We start from the raw sequence: 26,899 nt of genomic DNA, 5'->3' as shown, positions 1-26,899 counted from the left end.
TCTTTTCTTTTTCTGCAGGCCAATATCACTTCCTTTTTTTTATTTCCTCTCTTCAGGTTAACAGAGAATCCGCATTCTTCTCCTCAGATCTGCATGTTGTTTGCTTCCAGCCTGTTTAGTACATGTGAAGAAACAACTTTAAAGAGTGGGGCTGGGTAAAGAAAAAGGGTGAGGAGATTCCCCCATCTCCTGAGATGGAAATTTCTCAGATGAGGACTTTCCCAGTCATCTACATGTGTGAATTACTGCTCAGTACAATGTTGCAACTTACCTGCTGGCTTGGCTTCTGTGCTCTGACTCTTTCTCACTGAGTTCTGAATACATTCAAACCCAGAGTCATTCCGGTTCCTGTGCTTATCCCTCCTTTCTGAACTGGAGGTGTTTGCCAAAATAAATTACTTTTTCTCTGCAAATCTTCCTCTCCATAAGCTATTCAATCATGTAAATTGTTTTAGTGCTTTAAATATCACCAGCATATTAATTTCAAAAGTATCTGAATGAGGACCAGTGAAGGTGCATTGTTGTGGGAAGTTCATGTTTTCGGAAGTTCATGTCTCAGCTCGAGGCTTAAAAAAAATAAATCACAAGTAATCACTCATCAGTCACAGTTTAGACCCTTGAGAACAAGGTAGATCAGGAAAGATGTGTTGTAACACCTTGCATATTTCTGCTAACTGATACCAAGCCCTGGTATTATTTAGGTTTTGTGACTGAACTGGGTAATTTTTTTTAACTGCTAGGTTACACTTTGTGTTTGTAGAACATGATTAGTAGGTGCTCAGCTTTGTAAATTGCTTTAGGAAAAGATAGATTTAATTGTATCATGGTGGTGTATTAAAATTGTGTATTGAGCTATATTTATTTTTTTTTTCTGAAATTCTACTTAAACTGACCTTTGCCATTTTTTACTTCTTTAAGTTAGGTAACAAAAATCATAGGCAGTGACTGCAAAATTGCTGTCCATGTGCTGTGCATTAGTCAAGAACTGTCCATGCTTGCATTATATTAGTTTCCCGCATTCAAGAGGGGGTGTGAGATCCCCACTTAAATGCCAAGAAATGCAGCAGGGTTATATATCAGAGAAATGCAATTGATAAAACTAAGAGAAAAACGGACTTAAAGAGAACAAATGTGACCTCAGCCGTTGACAGATGTCCATTTGCTGCATCTTATTTCCAGCTGAAAATATACAGTTTTTCTTAGCTTGTAAGGTAGGTGCTACATATAACCATGGATCCCTAGTTGTGAACGCTTGTTAGTGAGGCACATCTAAAACTCAGCCAAGCATTGGTCACACTTGCATTTGGTGGGTTCAGATTCCTGCAAGGGGATTTATTTCAAGAAAAAGATTGTGCTCCTTTGGCTTTACGCTCATTTTTAGCGTTTATTTTTGGCATAAGTAGAATGATGTCCTGGTTTAATGAGACTCCAGGTGTCAACACACAGTCCCTTAACTTGTATTAAGTCTATATGTAAAAAAAGAAACCCAAACCAACAAAACCCAACTGCACATCTACAGAGCTTTTTCAACCATACTTAGGCTCATGGTGGAGTACAATTTGGCCACTTTAACAGTTAGAACTGTTATATCTCCAGGACCCAAATAACCTTGTTTTGATGCTATCATATGAGGCAAGCGATGCAATGCATTGCATCGATTCATTCTGTGGAAGAATGTTTACTAGCTTTGATTAGTTTCGCATAACACCAAATTCATGGTTTATTTCTAGAAAGGGAAGTAGAAAGGTAATTCTAAAGGAGGAAACTGCTCATGATGTATGTATTTAGTAATCTTAAAGTGGATTTAAAGTTAGTCAGCCCTTCTCACTCTGTTGTTCTGCTGCCAGATCCAAAAGGCAAATGAAACAATGGGGGGTTTAGTTATATAAATATGAAGCTGTAGAGTGGGAGGTTGTCTTCAGAACTGTTTCTTATAACCTATAATTGGGTCTCCAAGGAAGTGTAAATTATGCCTGCAGCTTGAGTTGCAGCTAATGCTCTCTGAGAATAATTATTCTGATGGTTGTTGGAGGAAAAAGAGCAGAGGAATAGGTGCAACATGTGGACAGCAAGTATAAATATGGTGTGTATAATAGTTCCGCTGTTTGTTTCTTTATGCTAATCAATTCTCATGATAAGAATAGATTAATTATCTGCATTGATTTATTTCTGAAACAACCAGTTTGAGGGTTCTTTGTTTGTTTAAACCTGACTAGACTGGAAGAGCTTGAAAAAAACCTACAAGCTGTGGCTTTTGATGCTCAGAAGGTTTTTGTACTCATTCCATACTTGGTGGTGAGGTTACAGTTTGAGATTTCAGAGGTGATTGGTGCAAAATATCCACAGCTCTGTCACAAATTAGATTGCTACAATACAGGTGGAATAAAACTTGAGAGCACTCAGAAATTTTATTTTTCTTGATTTGTACTTCTACAAAGTAATGCTGTGTATGAGGGTCACTACCTTGATATCTGCTTACTGTTCCCTGGGTCCAATGCAGTGTGGCATAACTTTCATTAACAGAAGTGAAAGTGCTGTGGGATGTGGGAGATCTGATCTGTGGGGAACTAGGGCTTGAACAGTATATGGCAGAACCTTGTTGTTTTCCTGAAAGTTGATTTTGGATATACCAGCTGTGTAGTTTCAGTGTCCAGGCTAGGTATCTATGTCTGACTACTGGATCCACTGCCTCTGAATTTCCATTTCCCCCAGCCCACTGCCTAGTTATTATTGCTGATGGGAGTGTGAGAGTGGAAATAAACATGTAAACACATGTCTATGGAAAAAAAGCTGCAAACCAATTCAGCAAAATAAACATCTGCTGCTGGAGCTTTTCAGGGTTCAGAGATGTGTGTATATAAACATAACATACAGAGAGCTATTTCTGTATGCATGTCAGTTGCTGGTGCTGGTAGCTTTGGTGGTGGTGCTCATGTTCATTGTTAGCCTATTATGGATGGTAGTTAAAAGAGTAGTGGAGCCCTGGAAGGATGTAGGTGTAGGACTATTCCTCCACATCCCTCATGTGATGAAATTTCCTGGGAGTCTGTTCAACACAGTGTGGTCTTCACTGATTATTCAGTACTAGCTGATAACTCAAATACACTGAGAATAGCTTGCATGTGGTTTATGCTGCATATAATTCTGAAATAAGATTTTTTTTTCCTGTTTGTTACAATGAAATGGAGCTTAAATCCAATATTGTGACCCTTGCTAGCCTTTCTAAATTCATGGTAGTCTCTTTAGCAGTGAAATGTGATGTCATAAATAATGATTTCAAATGATAAACAACAGGGGGTAATGAACTTCTAAAAAATAATTTATGCAAATGTTCCTACCCCTTTCCTCCCAATATGATTTCCATACAAAAATAGAGCATGTCAACAGCTGCTAGCTTTTTGCTACTTGTAGAGGTTTTGATAGCAGGAATGGACTTCATTTGGGCATCATGATTGCACCATAGCTGAATTTGGCTTCTGATCTCTTAACATGTAAGCTGTTGTTTGAATCCTGTAATTCCATGTTGAATTGCTGTTTAGATCCAGAAATTGCATCATTCTCGTATGTATAAACAGAGAGTCTCCAGGGCTTCTGACTACTCTTCCCTTCACCCACTGTGCTATAATAATGATATATTTAAATGAGCTGTCTGCAAAATACACAATCTTAAAACAAATTAACAATGTTGCTTAGAGGCAGTGGTAAGGTAGGAAGGCAAGAAAAATATTTAGGGTATCATCTGCAAAATGTGCTGTGGGACAGAATGGCATTGTAAGACCTGCTGCAGTCTGGAGCTGGAAAAGCTCTTCTCTTGCGCACTTGCTGCAAGTAATTCTGAAGACTGAGAGAAGACCAAGGCAAGAAGGAAGATGCCACAATTCATTCGTACTGTGGAATTTTTATTCCACCCCTTCAGGAAAAATACAACTAAGGCAAGTTAATAGAAGCCTCAGTGAATCTGAGAAGCAAGGACAAGAACGAAGACTAGGAGGAAAAAATGTGCATCTTGTAGTGGCCCAGTACATCTTTCTGCGCTGTTGATTTGTCAGCATTTTTGGCTTAAAAAAGGGGGAGCAGCCCCACATAGTCCAGGAAAGGTGTAGAGACTTCAATCAGCAGTACAGTAAAGCCTGAATCCAGGGAGTGTGCCGTGTGCGCTGTTCTGCTTAATAACCACCCGCTCCCTGACACAAGTGACTTTGTGTGTAGCTCTCTGTTTATCCAGAGGACAGGTAAGGGGTTTTGAGGAGATTGTACTTTATTGGTGATTTGCACTCTGAGCATGAGCATGGCATGGTGTGCTTGCTTTGTATTGTTGACCTAGTTACCGCTTGTGGCTATTTGTAAAGATGTACATACGCTTTGCTTGATTTCAGGGTAATTGCTTCACAATCCATTCTGTAGTGTGTTTATTGTGCCAAGGTATCATTAGATTCTTTTGGGAATTTATATTGAAAAAGGTTGGGAATTTCCAGGGAGCAGACGTTTTCATTAAATGGAAAAGGAATCGAATAAGAAGCCCAATTAGCTGAACAAGTATGATCTCCAAAGCTACCTCATTCAGGGAATTCCTCTTTTAGCAAGATTCAAATCCATCTCGTGTGCTTTTAATGAAGTCTTAAATATAAAATTCAGTATTAGGACAGGTGAGAGAGTGCTTACTGGTCAGTCCTCCTACAAGTAGAGGACTACTTTCAATGCAATATTACCATGGTGTTTCCATTATTTTTCCTATTAATTGTTACGCTTTTTGTTTGTTTTTTTTTTTTTAAGCTGAAGGCTATACATGTCTTATGCTCATTTCAGTTTGAAAGCTATTATAATTCACAGTTACTTAGCAGTCTTCCATTATCTGAAGGGGGGCTATAGGGATGCTGGAGAGGAACTCTTCATTAGGGACTATAATGACAGGACAAGGGAGAATGGGTTTAAACTTAAACAGGAGAAGTTTAGATTGGATATAAGGAAGAAGTTCTTTACTGTAAGGGTGGCGAGGCACTGGAATGGGTTGCCCAAGGATGTTGTGAATGCGCTATCCCTGGCAGTGTTCAAGGCCAGGTTGGACGGAGTCTAGGGTGAGATGGTTTAGTGTGAGGTGTCCTTGCCCATGGCAGGGAGGTTGGAAATAGATAATTTTAAGGTCCTTTCCAACCCTAACTCTTCTATGATTCTATGATGCGATGATCCCTCCTGTTGTCAAATTAATGCATTCTTTATACAATGAATTTTATACTCCATTAGTTTGTAACAAATTAGCAGAATTTAAAGTTCACATGAACCTGCCTGAGGCCATGAGCATTTCCAGTAAATATCATTCAGTTGGTATAATTTGATTTAACATTCTGCACTGAGTAGTATTAGAATGTAATAGTAACTTCAGTACTAGCTTTTTTACCTTATGTGGTGTGTAGACAGAAGTTGTCATTGCTATGGCAAAGTCCTGAGCACTGCTTTTGTCTCCTCTAAGCACCTGTTCCCAGAAATATTTTGTGCAAGACTGTGTGCTCACCCATACAGCAAGTAGGTGAAGGAATAACTGAGTCATGCATTTCTTACTTCAGAATGTAACCTTTCAATAATTTCCACTTTGGTCAATTTGCAGTGTTCTTATGTAGTCTCAGTATGGAGGATTTCTCTCTCTGTTAGGCAAACCAAGAATGGCACTGCTTTGGCAATGCTGTTATGAGAGTAAGAAACTGGTTCAAAATCTCAAAGGGCTAGAGGCGATTCCCTGTGAAGTCAGTAGATGGTTTCCTATTGACTGCACTAGGAACTAGAGCATGTCCCGTGAGACTTCTTTGAGAAACTGCTTGCAAAGTAGGTATTTTGCTTGCTAGATTATCAGTCAGAATGTATCTGTCTTTATTTGTGCTGCTTTTATAGCTGTATGGCTTTGTAAGGTGCTCACAGGGAAACTTGAAAACTGCTTCACCTTCTAGGAATTAACACTATAATTCACTGGTGCTTGTATTATGCTCCATTTACGAGAAGTGGGAGGGCACTGTCTGTGTAACATGACTTGTCTTAGCTACTGTTTTTACATTTCTCTAGAGAACCGTACTGTTAATGGATTTCTAAAAGTCATATATAACCATAATTTGAGAAATCATGGATAGGTTTCCATGTGACTAATATAAAAGCATTCTGTTGTCCTAGGGTGTAACATATGAAGGTGATTAGCTACAAATACTGTAGGTAAATAAGACAACTTTTCAGCCGTGCTCCTTATAATAAGGATGCAAAGTAGAGGAAGAGTTTAAAAGGCTTCGACAGCTTTCTGCCATCATGGCATCTTAATCAGATGAATTTTTAGCCTCTTTGTAACTCCTGTCACGAGAACACACTTAAACAAGACTCAAGTTACGTGCCCAGAAGACGAGCATTGCCCTTTCCCTTGGGGTGTCTTGTGGCTGAATAGCACAGGCACCTGTGGATACTGCTTGTTCCTTCTCACATCTACATGAACACTCAGAGTTGTATGAAATGCACTGGTAAACAAGTGTGAATAAACCATAGTCTGCCACTTGGACCCTCACATCACAGATCTGTTGTAAATGCAGTCTCAGAAAATAGTAAACAATATACTTTTGCTTTTATAATGAGTTTTGAGCTAAAAAAGACCTAAATGTCATGGAAGTGTTTTTTAGTAAGATATCCTTTCAAAGGAGATGCAACAGAACTCGAAGCTTCTTCAAAATATTCATGATGAAAGTGGATGCATTCAAATATCTGACTGCATAGCGCATTTGTTAGAAGAGGTAATGTGGGAACAGTCTGGGGCTTATGTGTCTCTGCCAATATAAAGTGCTGCTGTTAAAATAACAGTAGCCCAGGTCTGAAAATGGTGGACATTGAGGGTTAGAACTGTGCACCTGGCCAGGGACTGCAGGAGCTATGTCCCAAGGCAGAGGTAATACTAAGCACCTGTAAAACAAGAGTGCCTCCAATAACTGCCTAATGTGGAGTAATAGACATCTTAAGATTTAGTTAATCTACAGGCCACTCTCCTTATTTAAAAATAATTTTAATTAAGGAAAAGAGCACATTGAACAGTTCAGCAGAAAGCTGTGTTTCATTTTGCTTTTAAAAATCTTGCTTTAAATGAGTTTGCATCGTTTTGTTGTGGAAAATGCTGCTGTTAGTTATCATGAAGAGATCTCTTGGCAAGGTGAACATAGCACTGCAGTTCTGGTCTCAACAGAATGGAAAAATCTTAGATTAAAAAAAGACTTGATAAGATAAGGTGCAAACGGACTGATACACCACCACCATCTCTAAAGGACTGGATTCACGTCTTCATCTACAGTAGCTTCAGAAATGTGGTCAGAAACATGCATATTCCTTCAAAGAAAAAAAAAAGAAAAAAAAGTACTAGACCTTGTAGAAAAATGTTAAGTCCTAGCCTAAGAATGAAATAGCCATGCGAACATGCAGGTATGTGGTTATGGACACCTTCCTCAACTGTTAGTTCTTAAGTTCTTAGCCCAGGCAAACACTAAGATCCATTCCACCTGTGCTCAGTGACTACTGAAGGCAAAGCCAGGTTTTGCTGCCATACTGCTTGATTTGATTTGCTTTGCTTCACTTTGCTTTAGGGGTGATCATGTTTTGTCACTTGTGGATTTGTTGTAACAGATGGTGTGCAATTCTGACTTTTATTTATGAAACTTTTTAGTTCTTTACCTTTACTCTAATATGTTGCTTTTGCCAACAGCATGTTACTCCTCTTTCACTTCACTTGGATAGCATGCTGCAGTGTAAAAGTAGTATGTGTGTATGTAAAACTATGCAATGTGTGATTTATGCTTTGATAAACCTCTGGTCTAGAAGAACTGTAGCAAGTATTAGAAAGCACAAGTAGATCTGTAACAAGGGAATACAGTTTAAAGTGTGGCTCAGATTTTATCAAAGCTGTAAGCCCTGATGAATTCGTGGGAATTTGGACATGCAGATATTGATAAATGGTGAAATAAGTCAACTGAACTATAGTGTATTTCTAAGGATTTTGTTGCTTTGTTTTTCTTTCAATGTATTGAACTATATATAGCCACATGTAACTTCCGGCTTGAAGAATGACTTATTTTCCTGGAACTGTGTGTCAGTGTGATGCAAAAAAGCCAGCAATACTGAAGAGTGGTTTATATAATTTTGGTTCACATGGCTTGTGTGCATTGTTTTATTTGTGTTGGGTTTGGTTTTTTCTAATATTTTAGGTATCCTTTCTTGCCCTGTGTGCAAACAGACCTGCTTTGCAAGGGATGTAGTTGAAAATTTCTTTCTCAAGGACTTCCCCACTGCTAATTCAGCTATGGCAAAGGTAAGTGAAAACCACTAAGTTGGATGCCTTGTGCATTGTGAAAACACTGCAAGATGAACACTGTTTGAAAACAGAGCAAACTTTGCATTGAACAACAGACTTTCTTACAGTTCACTTATGCAGCACTGCAATTACTTCACTCCTAGAGACGGACTTCTTTAGTACTTTTTTAACCTATATTTGAAGATTGAGTTTGAGTCTATATACTTTATTTTAAATTGATTATACTTTATTTTAAATTGATTAAAAATATTGATACTAGTGGTATAGGACCTGTGACAATCAGTATATCAGGAAGGTACTGAATTTCTTAGATTCTTTGTTGTTTCCTTTCCTGCCCTCAACGCAAAGTCAACAGAAGCAGGCTATTGGTGAACAGTTACACCAAGATTACCCATTAGATTCTGTGGGCAATTATAATTTTCTGATTGCCTGTTTTACTGATAAAAAAGTCACACCTCATTTCAGTTTCCCATGGGGGAATGGATGTGAAGGGTAACTGAAAGGCATAGGTTTACTACTTTGGACTTATATTAACACGTATAGACTTATTTCCCTTCTGTTAAATACCCAGTTAACAGGCAGGACTATTCTCACAGTTTTTTAGTTGTTACTATTTTGGGTTGTGAGAAGGGATGGAGAATGGTGTGTATTTCTGCCTCTTTTGTTAGAAACCAGTATTATTTGCATAGTAAAACTGATTTGAGAATGTGATACTATTACGTGTAGCTGACAATTAAAACAGGCAAAAACTTAATCAAAACTATTCTGTAATCTGCTGACTACTTTATCCAAAGTGTGATTCAAAGCAAGGGAAGAATAACAAAGGAGCAGGGATACTGGACTTCACCTTCTGAATCAGCTTCCGGACCTCAGACTGTCTCTTTTGCACTTTTGATTCCTGATTAAACTGGATAACCAGCCACATTGGATATTCAATTTCAGGGCCTTTTGGTGGAGGGAAACACTTTTTCCATAATGCAGGTCAGAGGATATGTCTTTCCACTCCTTTTAACTACTGTAGGGGCAGCAATAATTTCTGGGTAAGTTCTGCCCAATGCAGAAAGGTTGAGACTGCTTTAAATTGTGCAAGTGGCTTCCCAGTGCTATTGTTGCAAAAACATATTGAAGGGATGTACTTCTTCCCTGTCAGTCGTTTCTGTATTTTGTTTTCTTCCATTGTTAAAAAGAAAAGAATGTGTAACCTAATCCATGGAGTGCTCTGGGAAAGTTAAAAAATTAATGCAAGGAAAGCATGTTGACATCTTCAGGTGTAAGGTGCTTGAAGAGTGCAACATAACTTCATATAAAACATGAAAAGGTTTGTTTCCATTCACTCTTTAAAGAGAATAAGAGTATTCATAAGATACTGCAAATGTTTAGAATGCACTTATACTGGGATTTCTTAATTACCGTGAATCACATCATTTGCCTTTCAGTGAGGATTTGTGTAGAAAGGAAATCAGATGAGAATATCTAATGTCTTCAAAAGCACTAGATTATTTTTCAAGCCTTCTTTAAAGTGTTTTTCTTTTCCATACTCCCTTGGGATTCCTAAGAGCAGCTCAGTAAAGCAGATTTCTCACTGAAGTTTAGGAGTACCCTAGAAGGACTCATGAACCTTCCTCATAGTTTTTGGCTTACTTCCTTTTTATTAACAGTCAAGTTGTGGAACAGCAAAGCTGACTTACTGTCTTTTAGCTACCATCCCCATCCAGAAGCAAAGCCCTAGTTTACCATCAGTGGTATCAAAAGGAGAAGCATTAGCTCACCCAATTGAGACCAGCTGAACAGCCATAATTTTCTTAATTTACCTAATCTGTTCAAATGGGAATCTGCCAAGGCTTGTAACAAAGTGTTTTGAAGCAAGACGATTCTCAGAGTGTGAGATAGTGAAGCATAAATGATAGAATGTGCTACATACCAGCAGCAGAAGTTTCAAAAATATCTTGCCCAAAAGCCCATTTCCACATCATAAATAATGTAACTGTGGGAACAGTCTGTGCTCTGGAACTTCAAAGTAAGGTTAACACAGTACAGCACCAGTATAAATTCTAGTCAGATTGACACTGGAGCACTTACAGGTAAACCTGTGATTAAGCAGTTTTGGTTATTGAGAGAAGGCTGAGCATCCCTCAACTTTTGACCTGTTCCCTAGGGTACATTTTAAATTACACGTCTTTTTATGTTCAAGCTTTGTTTCCCAGAATAAATACCCTTGCAATCTGGTTATTTAAGTTATGGTAGGCTTTTTGGTTTAAATTATTATGCGTACCTTTTGAAAACATTGTTGATAAGCAAATAGCTAATCCAGTAGAATAGCTTACACAAATACGTCCCTGCACTGACAATCAAATACATTAAAAACCTTGCTTTGATGTCTTATTGTCAAGAATTGCCCCATCTCTTTAAAAAGATTGGGAATACTTTGAAACTCTTGAAAAATGCTATGAAATTCCAGCCTCGCTGAAGGGAACGGTAAAATTTAATTTCAGCAGAACAAAAATTTTTCTTTTTGTGCTGAAGTGAATTAGAATTCCACTCACTTGCCTCTTGGAATTTAGGTGGATATAGATGTTCTACTTAATGTTAAAGCCATCATTCAAAACTAAGACAACCATCAAGGAACTGTGATTGTTCTTTCCTCAGGCTTTCTATTCTCTGAGACACCATGAAGATTAAATTCACCAGGGCTTGCTTCAGGGTTTACGTACTGAGTGCCTGCTGCTATGCCCTTCTCTTCATGTTTCCCATCTGGTATGCAATCGTAAACGAACTGAAAGGCAGATAAGCTGATACCCAACAGAAAGGACACCTAGGAAGTGATTTTGTCACCTATTACTAGTTGCTTGAGTCACTCTGAGTAGTAGCAATATTCAAGAACTATGTATAAGTACAGTAGATATATTGTAACTCTATAGGAAATGTTTGAGTTCGACAAAGTGGTGGCAAAGCTTTTATGCTTTGATGATGGTAAAATTAACTATATCCAGTCTGCCCGTTAGTACCCATTTGTGGCTATGGTAAGTCAAAAACATTAAAGCTGGGAGTTTTCAAACAAGGGGTTTAAGTCTAGTACAAATCCTTTTTAAAAAAAGTATCATTACAGCTATCTTGAAGTAAGTTAAGATCAGTCTGGATACCAAAGATCAAATTACCCACTTCATTTAGGTGCAGCTTTATTAATTTCTCCTTTAGTGACATTTACAGACATCATGGTCTGTATAACAAAGGGCATTTCCTAAATTGTGGAATCAGTAGAGATGATAGTTAATTCAGTTTTACAGTTCTTCTTGTGTTCCCATGTTTTATGTTTTCCAGTTCGCCACATATGATATCAGGGTATAAATTGAGCTCATTTCTGGTCAGCTCCTTAGAGAATATGAACTAAGATTTTCATTAATAGTATGTAGGTGTCCCCGTATTGTTTTCTAAATTACCTCACCACTGGCATGCTTTATGTATTTTTTTCCTGACAGTTACACTGTGTCAGAGTGGTTCATGCAATGCTAAAGCAAATAGCTTTAGATTAAGCTCAAATTTTAAATAAAAAAATGTAGTTTTACAGTAGCTCTGCTGAAGTAGCTCTGATATGCATTCATCTAAATGAAAGCAGATGTGGCTTCTATAGATTTTTTAATTAAATAATAAATAATATAAATCATAATATTAAATAATTTAAACTAATAAATAATAAAATAATTAGTAACAGAAAAATAGTAATTAGTAAGAGACAAATTAATGACAAAGAAATGGTACAGTAAAATGCTTCTGGATAATGTGACTAAAAAGGAAATGGTAGTTACATCAAAACCATTTTTCATGAGTATGTTTGACTAACATTTCACATATTTACCTGGTAACCTAGACTATCTGTTCTAAGGCAGAAATTATTTATCTATCTAAATATATATACATATATATAAAAGTAAAGTGTACACTCATTTGATGTGTTAAAGCTATCAGTAAGTAGTACACTAACAGAAAGTGATTACGAAGCATACCACTCATTTTCAAAAGGAACTTTTAACCTAACCCTCCTTAACTGAAATAAGACAAGTTTTATTTTCGTTTCATGGCTTTTCAGTTGAGAAGAAACAAGTCATTACGATTATTTCTTTTGACATCACATGTAACAGGGACCCTAGAATTTTGGTGAATAATTCAAGCATAATTATGCTGGATTGTGCTAGAGCACAGAAGGACAACCAATTTAAGAACTTCAAGCCTTAATTTTGTCCTGGTCCCTTTTACAATAACCAGACTCTTAAAATCTTCTCTGACTTGCATTAATCTGAGGAAGACCCTCAGCAAGTTTGCCAATGACACTAAATTGTGTGGTTTGGTTGATAAACTGAAGGGAAGGGATGCCATCCAGAGGGACTTTGACACACTTGAGAGGTGGGCCAGTGGCAACCTCATGAAGTTCAACCTTGACAAGTGCAAGGTCCTGCACCTGGGTCAGGGCAATCCCAGGCACAGCTACAGGCTGGGTGGAGAAGAGGTTCAGAGCAGCCCTGCAGAGGAGGACTTGGGGATGTTGATTGATGAGAAACTGAACATGAGCCGGCTTCAGTGTGAGCTTGCAGCCCAGAAAGCCAACCGTATCCTGGGCTGCATCAAAAGGAACGTGACCAGAAGGTCGAAGGAGGTGATCCTGCCCCTCTACTCTGCTCTTGTGAGACCTCACCTGGAGTATTGTGTGCAGTTCTGGTGTCCTCAACATAAAAAGGACATGGAACTGTTGGAACAAATCCAGAAGAGGGCCATGAGGATGATCAAGGGTCTGGAGCACCTCCCGTATGAAGACAGGCTGAGAAAGCTGGGGCCGTTCAGCCTGGAGAAGAGAAGGCTGCGTGAAGACCTCATAGCAGCCTTCCAGTATCTTAAGGGGGCCTGCAAGGATGCTGGAGAGGGACTTTTTATCGGTGACTGTAGAGATAGAACAAGGATTAGCGAGTTCAAACTTAAACAGGGGAAGTTCAGGTTAGGTATAAGGAAGAAGTTCTTTACTGTGAGGGTGGTGAGGCACTGGAACAGGCTGCTCAAGGAAGCTGCGGGTGCTCTATCCCTGTCAGTGTTCAAGGCCAGTTTGGACAGATCCTCGGGTGACATGGTTTAGTGCGTGGTGTCCCTGCCCATGGCAGGGGGATTGGAACTAGATGATCTTGAGGTCCTTTCCAACCCTAACTGTTCTGTGGTGCTATGATTCTATTAAGTTTGTATGCCTAATTTGTAATCCTTGTATGTAATTGCACTTTTTGTCCTTAGAGCTGCTCCACATGTAAAGAGAAGAGACCTGCTCACAGTCTCTGTACAAGCTGCAATAAGTGGTTGTGCAGCTCATGTACAGAGGAACACAGACATAGTAAGGAAACTGGAGACCGCTTCCTGTCTGTATCCCTCAAGGGCTGCGCAGGTACTGAAGATGCACTTTGAAATTTTGTTTCTTCTCATACCAGTTATTCAGTTGAAAAAGGGGCAGTTGCAGGCTCTGTGTCATAGATACCATGCTTTTTGCGTGTGGCTCAGAAGGATATGTATATGTTGATGAGAGATTGTGTGATTTTTCTGCAACTTCAGGGCCATTGCCACAATCAGCATTCCACAGTATTTAAAAAGTTTTGCATATATGTGTTTCCACATGCCTTTTATGTCTGCAAAGTGATAGGCTATGGTTTGGTAGGCTACAAAAGCAACAGGCATTGCCTTTCTGTACTTCTTGTCCTCTTTTGAGTAAGTTCCTTCAGAAAACTACGGTATGTGCATATGGACAAGGTATAGGAGGGAGAGTAGCAGACAGTGAAAGGCTATGATCACTATAGGATGTTCTTTTTCTAAGCCTGGAGTGAAAAACATGTTTCCTGAGCATGACCGCTATATTGACACCAGCAGGCACAAATGAAGCCCCCTGTCAGATATGTCTCATCCCTATAAAATTATAAGCCACACAAAGGATTATGATTTTCTGTTACTGCTTATTATTTTCTTTAGTTATATGCCTCAAATCTGCTGAGGAGTATGCCAACCTAAAGTTATATAAGGATTTTAAATCTAAAATAAGAGGTTTTCAATTTTATACAGTTAGTTAAGTTTACACTTTGCTCACATATGACATTATTTGTGCTATAGGGTTTGTGCTACACTATCATTCCTCATAAGGAAGGTGGAGGACACAACGAGGAATAAACATAGTTGTAGCCCACTGATTATACTTTTTATATTAATTTTTTCTTTAGGATTTTGCTTGTAGAAGCCTGTATGTTGCCATAGATGGAGTTCTTTGAAGTCCTTGGTGTTCATATCAGTTTGAGGCACTTGAGACATGATGTGCTGTTACCAAGGTGTAAACAAAAAAAGGTCTGTAAGAACAGCAATAACAACAAAGCACAGATGACATTTAAATTTTTTTATGGGTGTTTTCTAGAGAATAATATAAACTCAAGTCCCGCCAAAGTCCTCCACCAAATGCACTGATTGGGTGGACAAATATGTTTTCGAGTTGATCGCAAGATAAGGTCTGGTTTTGAAGCTCTGTTAATAATTTCACTTTGAGTATGATTACCAGCTCATATTGTTAACAAATAATGGTAAGAAAATATACCCATGGCTTAGTTGTGGGTTTGTGTGTGCTGCATAAAGAAAAAGTTGCACACACACAAACTGCTTTCTCATTTAGCCCCTCCCCCAAAATGCATTGAATCCTGCCTATTCCTTTTACTTTTGATAAACAAATCCTTCCTTGAGTGGCAGAACTAAAAGAGCCTGGCTTCCCTGAGAACCCTTTCTTTCCTTTTCCTTTGTGGTACCTGTGCTCCATGTAACACATCTGATCACCCCCTTGCCACACAGAGCCTGCAGCTCTGTCACAGTTCCCCATTCATTTGCCCTGCACATCCTCTTGCTTCTGGCCATCTGCTGCCCACTTCGTGAGACCCAGCTCATACAGCTGAATGGCTGAGCTGTCAAGTAGCACCTTTAGCCTGGTGACTCCTGAGGTCATGGTGCAGAGCAGAGTGCCAAGTTCTTGTGGTTTTTGAGACCTTTAGACTTCACTCAAATCTATGTTTAAAATTGAGAGTATGGGGAGGAGCAGGACTATGCTAGCACAGAAAAATGCCATATTGTATAAAAAAGAGAACAGTTTTTAAGTATCCTGATTTCTTTTTCCTACTGATTCATCCTTTGTGAGTCTGTAGTAAAGGCCCACAAAATGAATACTACTGATAGGCAATTCACTGTGAGGTGGTGTTGTTACTGGAAATGGCCCCATTCTTGTTTGGAAACAGCTGTATTTTATTCACCTCCATCGTGTTCTGTAACATCTGGTAGCTTGGGAGAGGTTGTGCTGGTTAGAAGATTTCATCATTTTGAACATGCTTATTGAGAGCCAGAATGAGGAGTTATGGGCATGGTCTGTGTCACAATTCAGTTAAAAACTGCTACTGAGCTCCTACATCTAAAACCAGATCTTATTTTGTAAGCGTAACACCAGACAAATAGCAGAAACTGGACACCACTTTGATCTCTTCCCACCTTCCCCAATTCCCCAGTAATATTTAGATCTTGTATAGTTGCTCTAGTGTAATCTTCCTAGCTGAACTGCTTCTGTAGGTACTATCAAAAAAAATCCAGTTCTCTTGTGCCAGACTATTACTGCTGGTTATGAATATGAAGAGATGCTGAAATGTGGTTCATACATGAGTTAAACTGCGCTATTTGCAGTTTTTCAGACACAGATTTTTCCTGGGGGTTTGTATTTTTTGTGTTTGTTTTAGTTTGGGGATTTTCTGTGTTTTAAAGACAACCCAAAAAAACCTCCTGAAAACTTTCTGGATCTGTGACCACAAGACGCAAAAATGTTGAAATCTGCTTTTGGAGTGAACTTGCTGAGCACTGGAGAACTAGGTGTTGAGAACATGTGCCAGAGTTTTATGACAGATTAAGCAGCAGCCTTGGAGGAATAAACTCTGCATTAGCAGTAGGAATTAGCAAACTTTGTTAATTTCAAAGTTCTGCAGAGCGCTGAAACTGCTTGAAGTCATAAAATCAGAACTTCTTCCTCCTTTAGTCCAAACTTTTTTAAAAGGACGTTCAGTATTAGTACAGACTCTTTCCTTGTTAAATGGAAATTTGCACTTTGCATTTGAGTAGAAACAATCCTTTTGCCAAAACTTTGTCAGAGGTAAATGATCTGGTGCTGCCACACCAGCTATTTATAGGCTAGTGCACAAAATAAATATTTTTTTCTTTTCTATACTATCTTTTTCAGTCTCTCAAGGTTGAGTATGAACTCATCAAATCAAAGTTTGAGTCACTGCAAGTTATGCAAGGTGAGGGAGGACTCTATTAGCCAAGATGTGATCGCTTTTCCAAAGTTTACATAAACTGATCATAGGAACAGGGATTTCAAACTTTCTGTTAGATATTCAAGAGATCCACCTGAGATAAAGAAAATGCTGTTGAAGATGGTGACTCAAATGATACTAATTCAGAATTTAGGTCTACTGGATTTTCCTTGTTCTTCAGTGAGATTCTTTTAAAGACATTAACAGGGATAGTTGTGGTCAAGATATCTGCTATTAAAAGCAGTCTTGTGCCTTTGTTTAGCATCTGATTTGTAAGAATTCATCTTATTTTAAAGCTGAAGAGTGTAGCTCTGGGCTGAGTCTAAATTAGGTTGAGAATACCATGACTTAGTTGCAGTTCTCACTGATATGTCAATTGAATCAGGGAATTACATGTGGCAGAGGCTGTGGGTCTATGTTGTAATTAGATATCATTGATTTTTATCCTCAATTTGCATCTGAAATCTGCTTGTCTCCTAAATCTGACACGGTACTAAAGAAAGCAACTGATCTCTCTGGGATGATTGCAATCACCCAAAGGCTAAAGAACCCTTCAGAGAGAGAAAAATGGTGAAATCATTATATAGGATTATGACTAGGCTTCATTATACTTGGACCTTAAAGACATCATCTCATTATAAATTGGAGTTTAATATGGATAATTTGACCCTGAGTTTTCAGAAAAACAGCTTGCATGCTCTGGAGGTGCTAAACACTCAGAAGGGCTTTTCCAACTCGTGGAAATGGAGGGAGTTATTATGGGCCTTTTATTTTTCTTTTAAGATACAATATCTGACCCTATAGGGGAGGAAAAAATGATCTTTGACATCCACCTTGGTTATACAACCTGCTTGGTTACATTTTATTTGCATTGTCAGCAGCAGGTTTGAATAAAAAAGTACGTATTTGCAGTACTATCATAAAAAAATGGCTGTTGAGGTGAGTTTCATTTGTACCTTGATAGAAAAAAATATTGGAGTGGGAAAGAAAAACCTGTCTGCTCAATTTCCTCTTTTGATAATCCTATTAGCATTTGATTCAATAATAATATTAACCAATAAACTTCCATGAAGAATAAAGCGTGCAATACTGCAATAAAGCATAAATATTGTAATAAATAATTTAAGACAATGTGAAGTATGTAATGATGTTACATAAAGATCTTGTCCTAATGTACCACAAATTATCTTGCACATTGTGTTAAGAAGGGAGAGGGGAAAGCCAATTGAACTGGATGCGGTAACTCTATTATCTCAGAAATATTTAGAGTAGACAGCAATCTAGAAAGTAGGAAATTTGGTATATTTTCTTTGGAGCATGGCAATGGTTCCACTTTACGTATCCACTGTTTGTTCTTACTCTTCCTCATATTACTCTTTAGAGTGGAACAGGTTTTAGTGCCCAGTATCAATATCCCTTAGCTGCTGAAGTTTATGTAGTGCATTTACAACAAACACACATTTGAAAAAGAGTAGCTTATGTGACTATTCAAGCGCAAAGGATATTCTTGCTTCTGCTGTCACTTAATTTTTTTCCAGTATATTTGGTTTTCTATGTTTTGAAATACAGCTTTGTTAACTGATTTGCCAGACCACGTAATTCAAAGTTGTGAGACAAGTGCCCCAAATCGTGAGAGATATTTAAAACTCATGAGACTTTAGAGAAAAATAGGAATTTGGTTTGACGACTTCTTCCTGAACCCCTTTGGTATGCTCTTTGTAGAATATATAAAGCCAGGAAAAAAAAAATATAAGCAAACCCTGCTAATATAATCAGATAGTTCCAGGGTATGGGTCTTTTAAGAGTAACATCAAGACTTTCAATAGAATTGTGAGAGTTTGGCAAGTCTCTTTTTTTGTCTATAATAATACTTGTTGTCAGTGACAACACTGCTTTGTATTTCTCAGCAGCTGACAATGAAGCAAATGAGCTTTCCTTAGTTTGTCCAGTGCACAGTCAAGAGACACTCAAGCTGTTTTGTGAGACCTGTGATACCCTTACGTGCCATAACTGCCTTCTGACAGAGCACAAGGAACACAGGTACAACACATTGATTGTTTAATCATAATCCTATCTAAAACTGTAGCTAATTTAGATTTAAGACTGTCCATTTCCTGCCAGCTGCACTTGCAGGCTAGTTCAAACTTAAAAGCCACAGCAAACTCAGTTCAGTTCTCTTATGCCCAAGCAGTGTAACATGTGGCTTACTGCCCTAACAGAATCATTCACTGCTCTCTGCAGTGTGTACCTTCCCGATTGTATCGTCTGCCCAGATACTATCTGTGCATGCGTATAGTTCATTGTGATTCTGCTCAAAGGCTCAAAATTAACTCAGTGCTTTGCACTGTTCGAGTACTTCTGTTTTTCTTTATCAAAGACATCATGACTGTATAACTCCAGAGTTACCAAAGTTTGAGCATGCTGCTTGCCTGTGGAAGTGTGTAAGCCATGTAAGGAATTGTCTGTATGTAGAGACACTTTTTGTGAAATGAGCCTGCCTGTGTGAGTGATGATAAATATCAGCTGTCACAGAAAACATTTGTAGTAGGAAAGAAGCAGGGACCATGACCAGAGAGGTATTAGGGCAGTTGGTCCCTTAAACTCATCAACTGATCAGTTCATTACTTATCAACAGAAAAAAAACCCACAGCATGAGAATTTCCACTTCTTTCTCAGGTTCAGACATCTTGATGAAGCTTTGCAACATCAGAGAGTTATCCTGGAAAATGTCATCACTAAAGTGGAAGAGAAAAAAAATGGGATTCAGGTTTCAGCTAAACAGATTGAAGACAGGTGATTTCTATTCATTATTTTTTCATGAAAGTGAGTGATCAGTTAAAATATTTTCACTAAATGCAGGTTAACGGAAGAAAATGCAGATTTTTTAGTGGTTTTTTTTTTTTTACTTGGATGCTATGAAATAATAGGAAGATTACAAATGTCAAATTCATATTTAAGTGGTACTGACAAGTCATGGCATTGTAATACGTGATTCCATAGTCCTCACAAGGCGCGCGAGAGCTGAAATCTTCGGAGTTAACATTTCTTTGTATAATCTATTCCTGAACTAGAATTTGAAAAGATTATAAATAAAGACAAATTTTAAAATACCTTATTTCTTCAAGAAACCTCAAAAGAAGCTGCAATTCCAGTCAAGAGTAGTATAAAAATGAAAGTATTTCATTATATTAACTGGATTTCAGCTACTGATTATATGTTGGCTGTTGGATCTCTCTTCTGCAGTAATAAAACCATTTGAAACACCTTGAAAGAGTATAAATTACAAGTGGTGTACCTCAGGGGTCTGTTTTGGGACCAGTACTGTTTAATATTTTTGTCAACAATGTAAAGAGTGGGATAGAGTGAATTTGCAGCAAGTTTGCAGACAACTCTGCTGAGTGGTATTCCAGAAAACCAACCATATTCTGGGCTGCATCAAAAGCAGTGTGGCCAGCAGGTCAAGGGAGGTGATTCTGGTGCTCTACTCTGCTCCCGTGAGACCCCACCTCTGCATTCAGCTCTGGAGTCCTCAGCACAGGAAAAGACATGGATCTGTTGGAGGGGGTCCAGAGGAGGCACACAAAATATGAGCGGAGAGATAAAGCACCTCTCCTATGAGGACAGTGTGGCAGATTTGGGTTTGTTTAGCCTGGAGAAAAGAAGGCTCTGGGGCAACTTTATTGTGGCCTTTCAATAGGTGGCTTCTAAGAAAGATGGGAACAAACTTTTAGTAGGGTGTGTTGCAATATGACAGGGGATAATGGTTTTAAACTGAAAGAAGGTAGATTTAAACTACTTATAAGGAAGAAAATTTTTACAGTGATGGTGGTGAAAAACTGGAACAGGTTACCCAGGGAGGTGGTAGATGCCTCATCCCTGGAAACATTCAAGGGCATTTTGAAAGAGGCTCTGACCAATCTGCTCTAGCTGAAGATGTTCCTGCTCATTGCAGGGGGGTTGAACTAGATGGCCTTTTAAGGTGCCTTCCAACCCAAACTATTCTATGTTTGAAGTGTGGGAAAACTTAAAGGAAATGTTACAACTTTCACTGGAGTTCTCTGTCAATAGTTAGATCAGTTCTTCTAACAAACAACTACTAAGCAAACAACTGTAACAAACAACTATAAATGACATACCAGTTGGCTCATCCAGAGATGTGCATCTCTTACCCATAGGTTGCTTGAAGTAAAACACTTATACAGAAAGGTAGAAAATCAGATAAAAACGGCCAAGATGGTTTTGATGAATGAAATCAATAAACGAACAAACAACCTTCTTGAACAACTTGAAGTAAGTAAGGCTAGCTCCTTTGATACCTTGGGAAATTAAACTAAATTGAATTTAACTCAGTGCCAATGGAAAGAATATGGACTGTGAGAGTTATTGTCCCTTTGCTTAGGGTTTCTTTTTTTTTTCCTGCAAAATTTTATGTGGAATCAATAGTTGACATAGATTCTGGATGAAAAATGTTTAATTATCATGAATTAACCACATTTTCTAATGCAGTTACAGACAAGATGTGTGCAGCTTTTGAGTACTTACAAAACAAGCCTGCTTCTGGTTTTAATGATTGATTTGTAGAATCAATACCAGCACATTTAACATTCTGTTTCAAAAGTGATCCTCTGGTCTACTTTCTGTAACAGAACCTGAAGTTTTGAGTCTTCAGTTTTGGGATGTCCAGTTGAAGTCTATATGATTTTATTTTGAAATGTGCTGAGCACAACGATTGCTATTGGATCTGATCAGAATTTCCAGTTCTCAGTTATTCTTGGGTAATATTAGCAGGTATTGCAAAGACAGAGCACTCAGCACTTGCTGGTGACCTTTGAATTTACATATTTGATTCAAATACTGGCATTTAGCTAAGTAGCTTTACAAAAAAAAGAAATGTGTGTTTTCATTTCTGTATTATTGAACATTAAGTAAATTCGGGGTTCATGTGGTTTGACAACATTTCAGTGTTTGCGTTATCTATAATTCCAACACAACTGTGCGCGCACTTGAAGTACACGTATAGGGCTGTATTGAAGTGCATGTTAGGGGTATTAAAAGAAATCAGGAAGTCCTGGTTTCAAATCATATAAGGGCAGATAGTTCTTCACATACGTGGTAAGGAAGTGTGGAACTCTTTGCTGCAAGATGTTGTGCATGGGTTCAAAATTAATGAGGCAAATTCATAGAAAAAATGCACTGAGGATGGTAACATAGCCTCTGTCTTTGTGGTCCCTAAGTCATGAATTGCTGAAGACTGGAAGGCTGTTCTGAGGGAAGGCTGCATGCTTCCTCTCTTTTTTTGTATTTTCTTGGGTCTCTTCTGCTGTGTATCATAAGAGACAAGATAGCTTTCTTGGGTTACATCATTCTGTTAAACCAGAGCCAGAATGATGTAGGTTGCTTGCTCCTGGAAAAGTCGTTGATCTGCCTGAATTCAGACATATCTGTTAAATAGGATTTGCTTTCTTTTTTTTTGATTGATGGTTTAAGGTGGTTTGTGTCTCTAAATACTGCATAATGTAGTGCCAGTGATTGTGTATATTATGTGTGTCTGAAGAATGACAACTATCTTCCACTGATTCACATTATGAACAGAAAATCACCAGTGAAAGGAAGCAGAAACTGGAGCAACAACTGCAAGGTGTTGTGCTTTTAAGCAGACAGGTAGAACATGTGCAGAACTTCATCAGCTGGGCAGTGTGCAGTAAAAACAGCATCCCATTTCTCTTCAGTAAAGAATTGGTGAGAGCAGTACTTATTTTCGTATTTGAAATTGTGCAATATTGTGAAAACTTTAAGGACTTAATGTTTCTCAAATAAAATGTTTTTCATGATATTGTAATTGGGAATAAAATAATTGTCCTTTGACTTGTCACCAGATTGTATTTCAAATCCAGCGCCTGCTAGAGACAAATTGTAACACAGACACAGACCCTCCTCTGAAGATCAGATTTACTTGGGATTCTTCCTACTGGACTAAACAACTGTCCAACTTTGGTAAGAAAAATATATTGTTGTTTATTAGGCATGTGCCTAAAGCTAGACAAGACAGATATAGACAATACAGTACTTTCCCTGAAGTGCCCTCCTTTTTAGTCTTGTCTTCCAGTTCTATACCTCTTGTCACATTCTGAAGAAAAGTTAGTGTGGCTGAACTTTCTGGGTTTTCCCTCCAGTTATATCAATCCACCTATTAAAAGACATGTATAAATATTGTTCTATAAACATTACCTAGAAACACACTGTATAAATATCATCTTTGGTGGTCTTACAGAATCACAATGTAAGAACACAGCTACTTGTTTAGTGGAAACCCCATGCGCTACTACCAAGTAACTTTTAACTGAAATTACTTAAAATGTAGCATCACCGGCTGTTAAACAGCCTTGACTTTGCCCAGCATATTTGAAATTCAGTTCTGCCCCAGCAAGTAACAACTCTGTACAACACTGTCACTCTAGCAGTCCTTTAAGGAGTACCCTGGGTACAATTGAGTGTCTGCAGTGGATCTTGTGCTATTTCTCCTTACCCAGGAGCAGCTGGGCTTAGTCACACCCATGTTCCTTGGATCCTCTAGTACCTTAGTGGCCAAGTGACCTGATCAGTTCTTGAGACAGTTACAATTAATGGGCATAAAGATGGCTTTAAGACATCTGCTGAATAACAATTACAATGCTATTTATATAATGAATGTGCATATAGTGACTTTGTTTCCCACTAGCTATAAATTTCCCAACAACAGCAGGTTTTTACAGCAAATTCAGTGGGGTGGTCCAATCAGTGATCTAAAAGATTGGTTCTCTTCCCATTTTAAGATATTTAAAATTAGATGGAGTAAAACCTGTCAAAAATATTACAAGGAATAATATTTTCTTGACTGAAAGCATGGACAACATCCATTCATAGGTCACTTCTATTTCTAGCTTTTATGATTCTCACCTGCATAATATCAGTATCTTATTTTTGTCACTTTCACCCTGGAAGTTGCCTTTTGTACCCACACTTTTTGTAAACCATACTTTAGGAAAAAACGAAAGTATAAGCTGTATCCATCAGCTACTACAAAATAAGTTGAGGTCAGATTTTCAAAGCATTTGCTGGCAATTCAACTATGAGTTCCCCCAGTATCAATGAGAGCTTCGTATGATTTTAAATCACTGAAAAGTCTTGAGAACTTGTCTTGAAAGTATGTTGGAGGACTGTTTGCATAGGATATTTAAATACCTTTCATATTTGAAATGATGACAAAGATTTGAGTTTCTATTGTGTAAATTTGTCAAGATCATGGAAGGGAGTAAATGTGCTGTTTTTTTCCAGGGGGCTTCACTATGGAAGGTGGAGACATTTCTCACTCAGATGTGCTACTCTGTGGGAATGTGCAAGGGTTACAGACCTCCTTGTATCATGGGCACCGTGCACCAGGATCAGAGCTGGAGCCTGTGAATAGCCAGCCACATCAGTTTCCACCTGCTGTTCAGTGTCCTACATCTGTGTGTTGCCCTCACTGCCTGAGCATACCTCACCCAAACAAAGCTCTGCCTTCTTACCAAGACATAAACCGCCATCAAAATTTTCGGCAGCCTCCTGAACTGCATCAGCAGCACTTACCTCTGCAGTACAGCATGCAGCAACATGACAAAGAGCCAAGGGGTGCACCCCAGCCTATGAAGCTAACACAGTCTGGGCTGGAACAGCAGTCATGGTCAGAGCAGGAGAATATGTCTGGGAGGATAAGGAAGCACTTGCCATCCCAGCAGCTGCAGCAGGCTGCACCCATGGGTTATGCTGTTGTATCACATGAAGCTCAGCAAGTACACACAAGCCATTCACAGCCATGTTGCACTCAGGCTTCTTTGCAGACGTCAAGTGCGCAAGTGCAACTTGGTCATCTCCAGAAGATAAAATCTAACCACTTGCAGCAGCCACCACAGCAGCAGCAGCAGCTGCCACCAGCATCTCCACCATCGGGTCAAAATGAGAACACCCACAAACAAGTAGTCCAGCAGAGCCTGGACATAATGCATCACCAGCTTGAACTGGAGGAGATGAAGAAGGATTTGGAGCTTCTTCTGCAGGCCCAAGGACAGCCCAGCTTGCAGCTGAACCAAGCTCAGCCACCTCAGCATGTTCAACAGACCATAGTTGGTCAAATCAACTACATAGTGAGGCAGCCAGCCCCAGTTCAGCAACAAATCCAAGAGGAAGCACAAGTAAGTTCTCAGAAAGTTCTCTCCTATTGCATTTAGCTGATGTAAGATCAGAAATAGGAGATGCCTTTGAGATTTCATGTATTTGGTTGAACTTTCTGTTATTGTCTTGTCTATGTTTGTATTCAGCCGAGGCTCCATGCCTTGTGTAGATTGAACCAAAATTTGCTTTAAAGTGCATAAACAACTGGGATCCTAAAGATCTTAATCTCTAAATAGACAAGATGAGCAGCAGGTGGGAGAATAAAAGTATCATCATTCCTCCTTTCTGAATAGGTAACTGGAGGACTGCAGTAATTTCTCCATTTATATTCCTTTTTTTGGAAATTTTAATCTCTGAGTCCTTGAAATAGATTCCATTTTGATTCTGAATACTAGTGGAAAGAGATTGAAGAATACTTTGTTTTGTTTGAGAGTTATTTCCTGTTCTGCTGGTAACTGCTTTTGCTACTGCATCATGACCTTTCAGGTTTTAATCAATATTCATAAATGCTGTTACAGTTAAAGTTTCATCAGCAGGGCTAATTTCTCCCTCTTTCCTCTGTTGGTAAGAATCCTGCTTTTGAAAAAGGGACACTGCTACTTGGTGAACATCTAAACTGCAAGGTGGAAGAAGAAGGGGGGTAGTGAGCAAGCAGCTGCATGGTTCTGAGTTACTGGCTGGGCTTAAACCATAGAATCATAGAATAGTTAGGGTTGGAAAGGACCTCAAGATCATCTAGTTCCAACCCCCCTGCCATGGGCAGGGACACCTCACACTAAACCATCTCACCCAAGGCTTCGTCCAACCTGGCCTTGAACACTGCCAGGGATGGAGCACTCACAACCTCCCTGGGCAACCCATTCCAGTGCCTCACCACCCTAACAGGAAAGATTTTCCTCCTTATATCCAATCTAAACTTCCCCTGTTTAAGTTTTAACCCGTTACCCCTTGTCCTGTCACTACAGCCCCTAATGAAGAGTCCCTCCCCAGCATCCCTATAGGCCCCCTTCAGGAGCCATGAGGTCTCTACGCAGCCTTCTCTTCTCCAGGCTGAACAGCCCCAACTTTCTCAGCCACGATAGTTCCACAATAAAGTGGCTTTGAAACTCATTCAAAACAGTGGGAATTGCAGTGGAAATGTGGCTGGGACTTCCCGTTGTGCAAATTCTGTAAAGTTCCTGCCCTGAATAGCTCTTAAAGAGGTTTACCTCTAGGGGCAGACTTCAGGTTTTTGAAATAGCTGTACATTTCAGCATCTTTATTGATTTTATTTCTTTTTTTAATTTCATTGTTTTTTGAGAGAAATCTCAAACTCTTTTTCTGTTCATTTATCTTTCTGTTTAGGGTTACCTTGAACATCTTTGTATTTTTAGTCTTCCCATTCTTGTCATATTTTGTATGCTGTGAGTTGATGTGAATTCATTGCCATTTTTCATTCTGAGATTTTGAAAACACAGATTCTTAATTGTGATTTCTAGGTCTGTGAGAGTTCCACTGAACTTGATGCCCAGAAGCCTGTAATTCCTCTTGACAGAAGTGATAGTCCCTCCCTGTCAGAGTCACTGGAAGAAGGCAGTGTCAGCAGTCACTCCCCTGAGAGTACACTGCAACAATCATCTTTCCATCCAGTGAAAAAGGTATAAAGAACTTTTTAAAAGATATATTTTAAAGGAAAAACATAGTTTGATAATACTGAATATGATATGGCTTTGGAACTTGCAATCAGGTTGAAAAAATTAAAATACAGTGAACGTCAACAAAATGGCTTTTGGATATTGGAAGACAGTCATAGCCTAACCTATGCTGTACTGTGCCATAGCCAGGATCAGCAAATAGTAGTGTTTAGGTCTGGCTGGCATGATTTTTAAACATGAAGTTGGTAGATAAGTAGAAAACCTATTTCTTCACTGAGAAAATTCTGTTTAGTCCTGATCTCTAGGGCATTAACTAACTAGCTCTTGCTAACTACCATACTAGCAGCAGTTAATCTGGGAGAACTGGGGAGGGGGGACAAGTCAAAGATTCTAATGAAATCAGGCCTGAGGAA

The 26,899-nt window shown here is 38.8% G+C and overlaps 1 protein-coding gene across 3 annotated transcripts in view; it reads left to right on the top strand.

The window, feature by feature from the left end:
- The window catches only part of TRIM66 (tripartite motif containing 66), a 51,743-nt gene that overhangs the window by 653 nt on the left and 24,191 nt on the right, over window positions 1-26,899 (top strand). The window contains exons 1-10 of one of the 3 annotated variants that reach the window (XM_065682976.1): window positions 60-168; window positions 8,214-8,317; window positions 13,589-13,736; window positions 18,573-18,705; window positions 19,342-19,458; window positions 20,841-20,955; window positions 22,258-22,404; window positions 22,542-22,659; window positions 23,980-24,872; window positions 26,331-26,489. In XM_065682976.1, the coding sequence (XP_065539048.1) occupies window positions 8,309-8,317; window positions 13,589-13,736; window positions 18,573-18,705; window positions 19,342-19,458; window positions 20,841-20,955; window positions 22,258-22,404; window positions 22,542-22,659; window positions 23,980-24,872; window positions 26,331-26,489 (1,839 nt within the window). In that variant the 5' untranslated portion in view covers window positions 60-168; window positions 8,214-8,308. Of the gene's footprint in view, window positions 1-59; window positions 169-8,213; window positions 8,318-13,588; window positions 13,737-18,572; window positions 18,706-19,341; window positions 19,459-20,840; window positions 20,956-22,257; window positions 22,405-22,541; window positions 22,660-23,979; window positions 24,873-26,330; window positions 26,490-26,899 lie in introns of those variants that run through there. The other 2 variants (XM_065682975.1, XM_065682973.1) reach the window with 2 other exon arrangements.

This window comes from Lathamus discolor, chromosome 6, assembly GCF_037157495.1.
Source record: "Lathamus discolor isolate bLatDis1 chromosome 6, bLatDis1.hap1, whole genome shotgun sequence".
NCBI classification, from domain to species: domain Eukaryota; kingdom Metazoa; phylum Chordata; class Aves; order Psittaciformes; family Psittacidae; genus Lathamus; species Lathamus discolor.
Note: the sequence above shows the minus strand (reverse complement) of the source record. Positions and strands in the feature narration are given on the sequence as shown.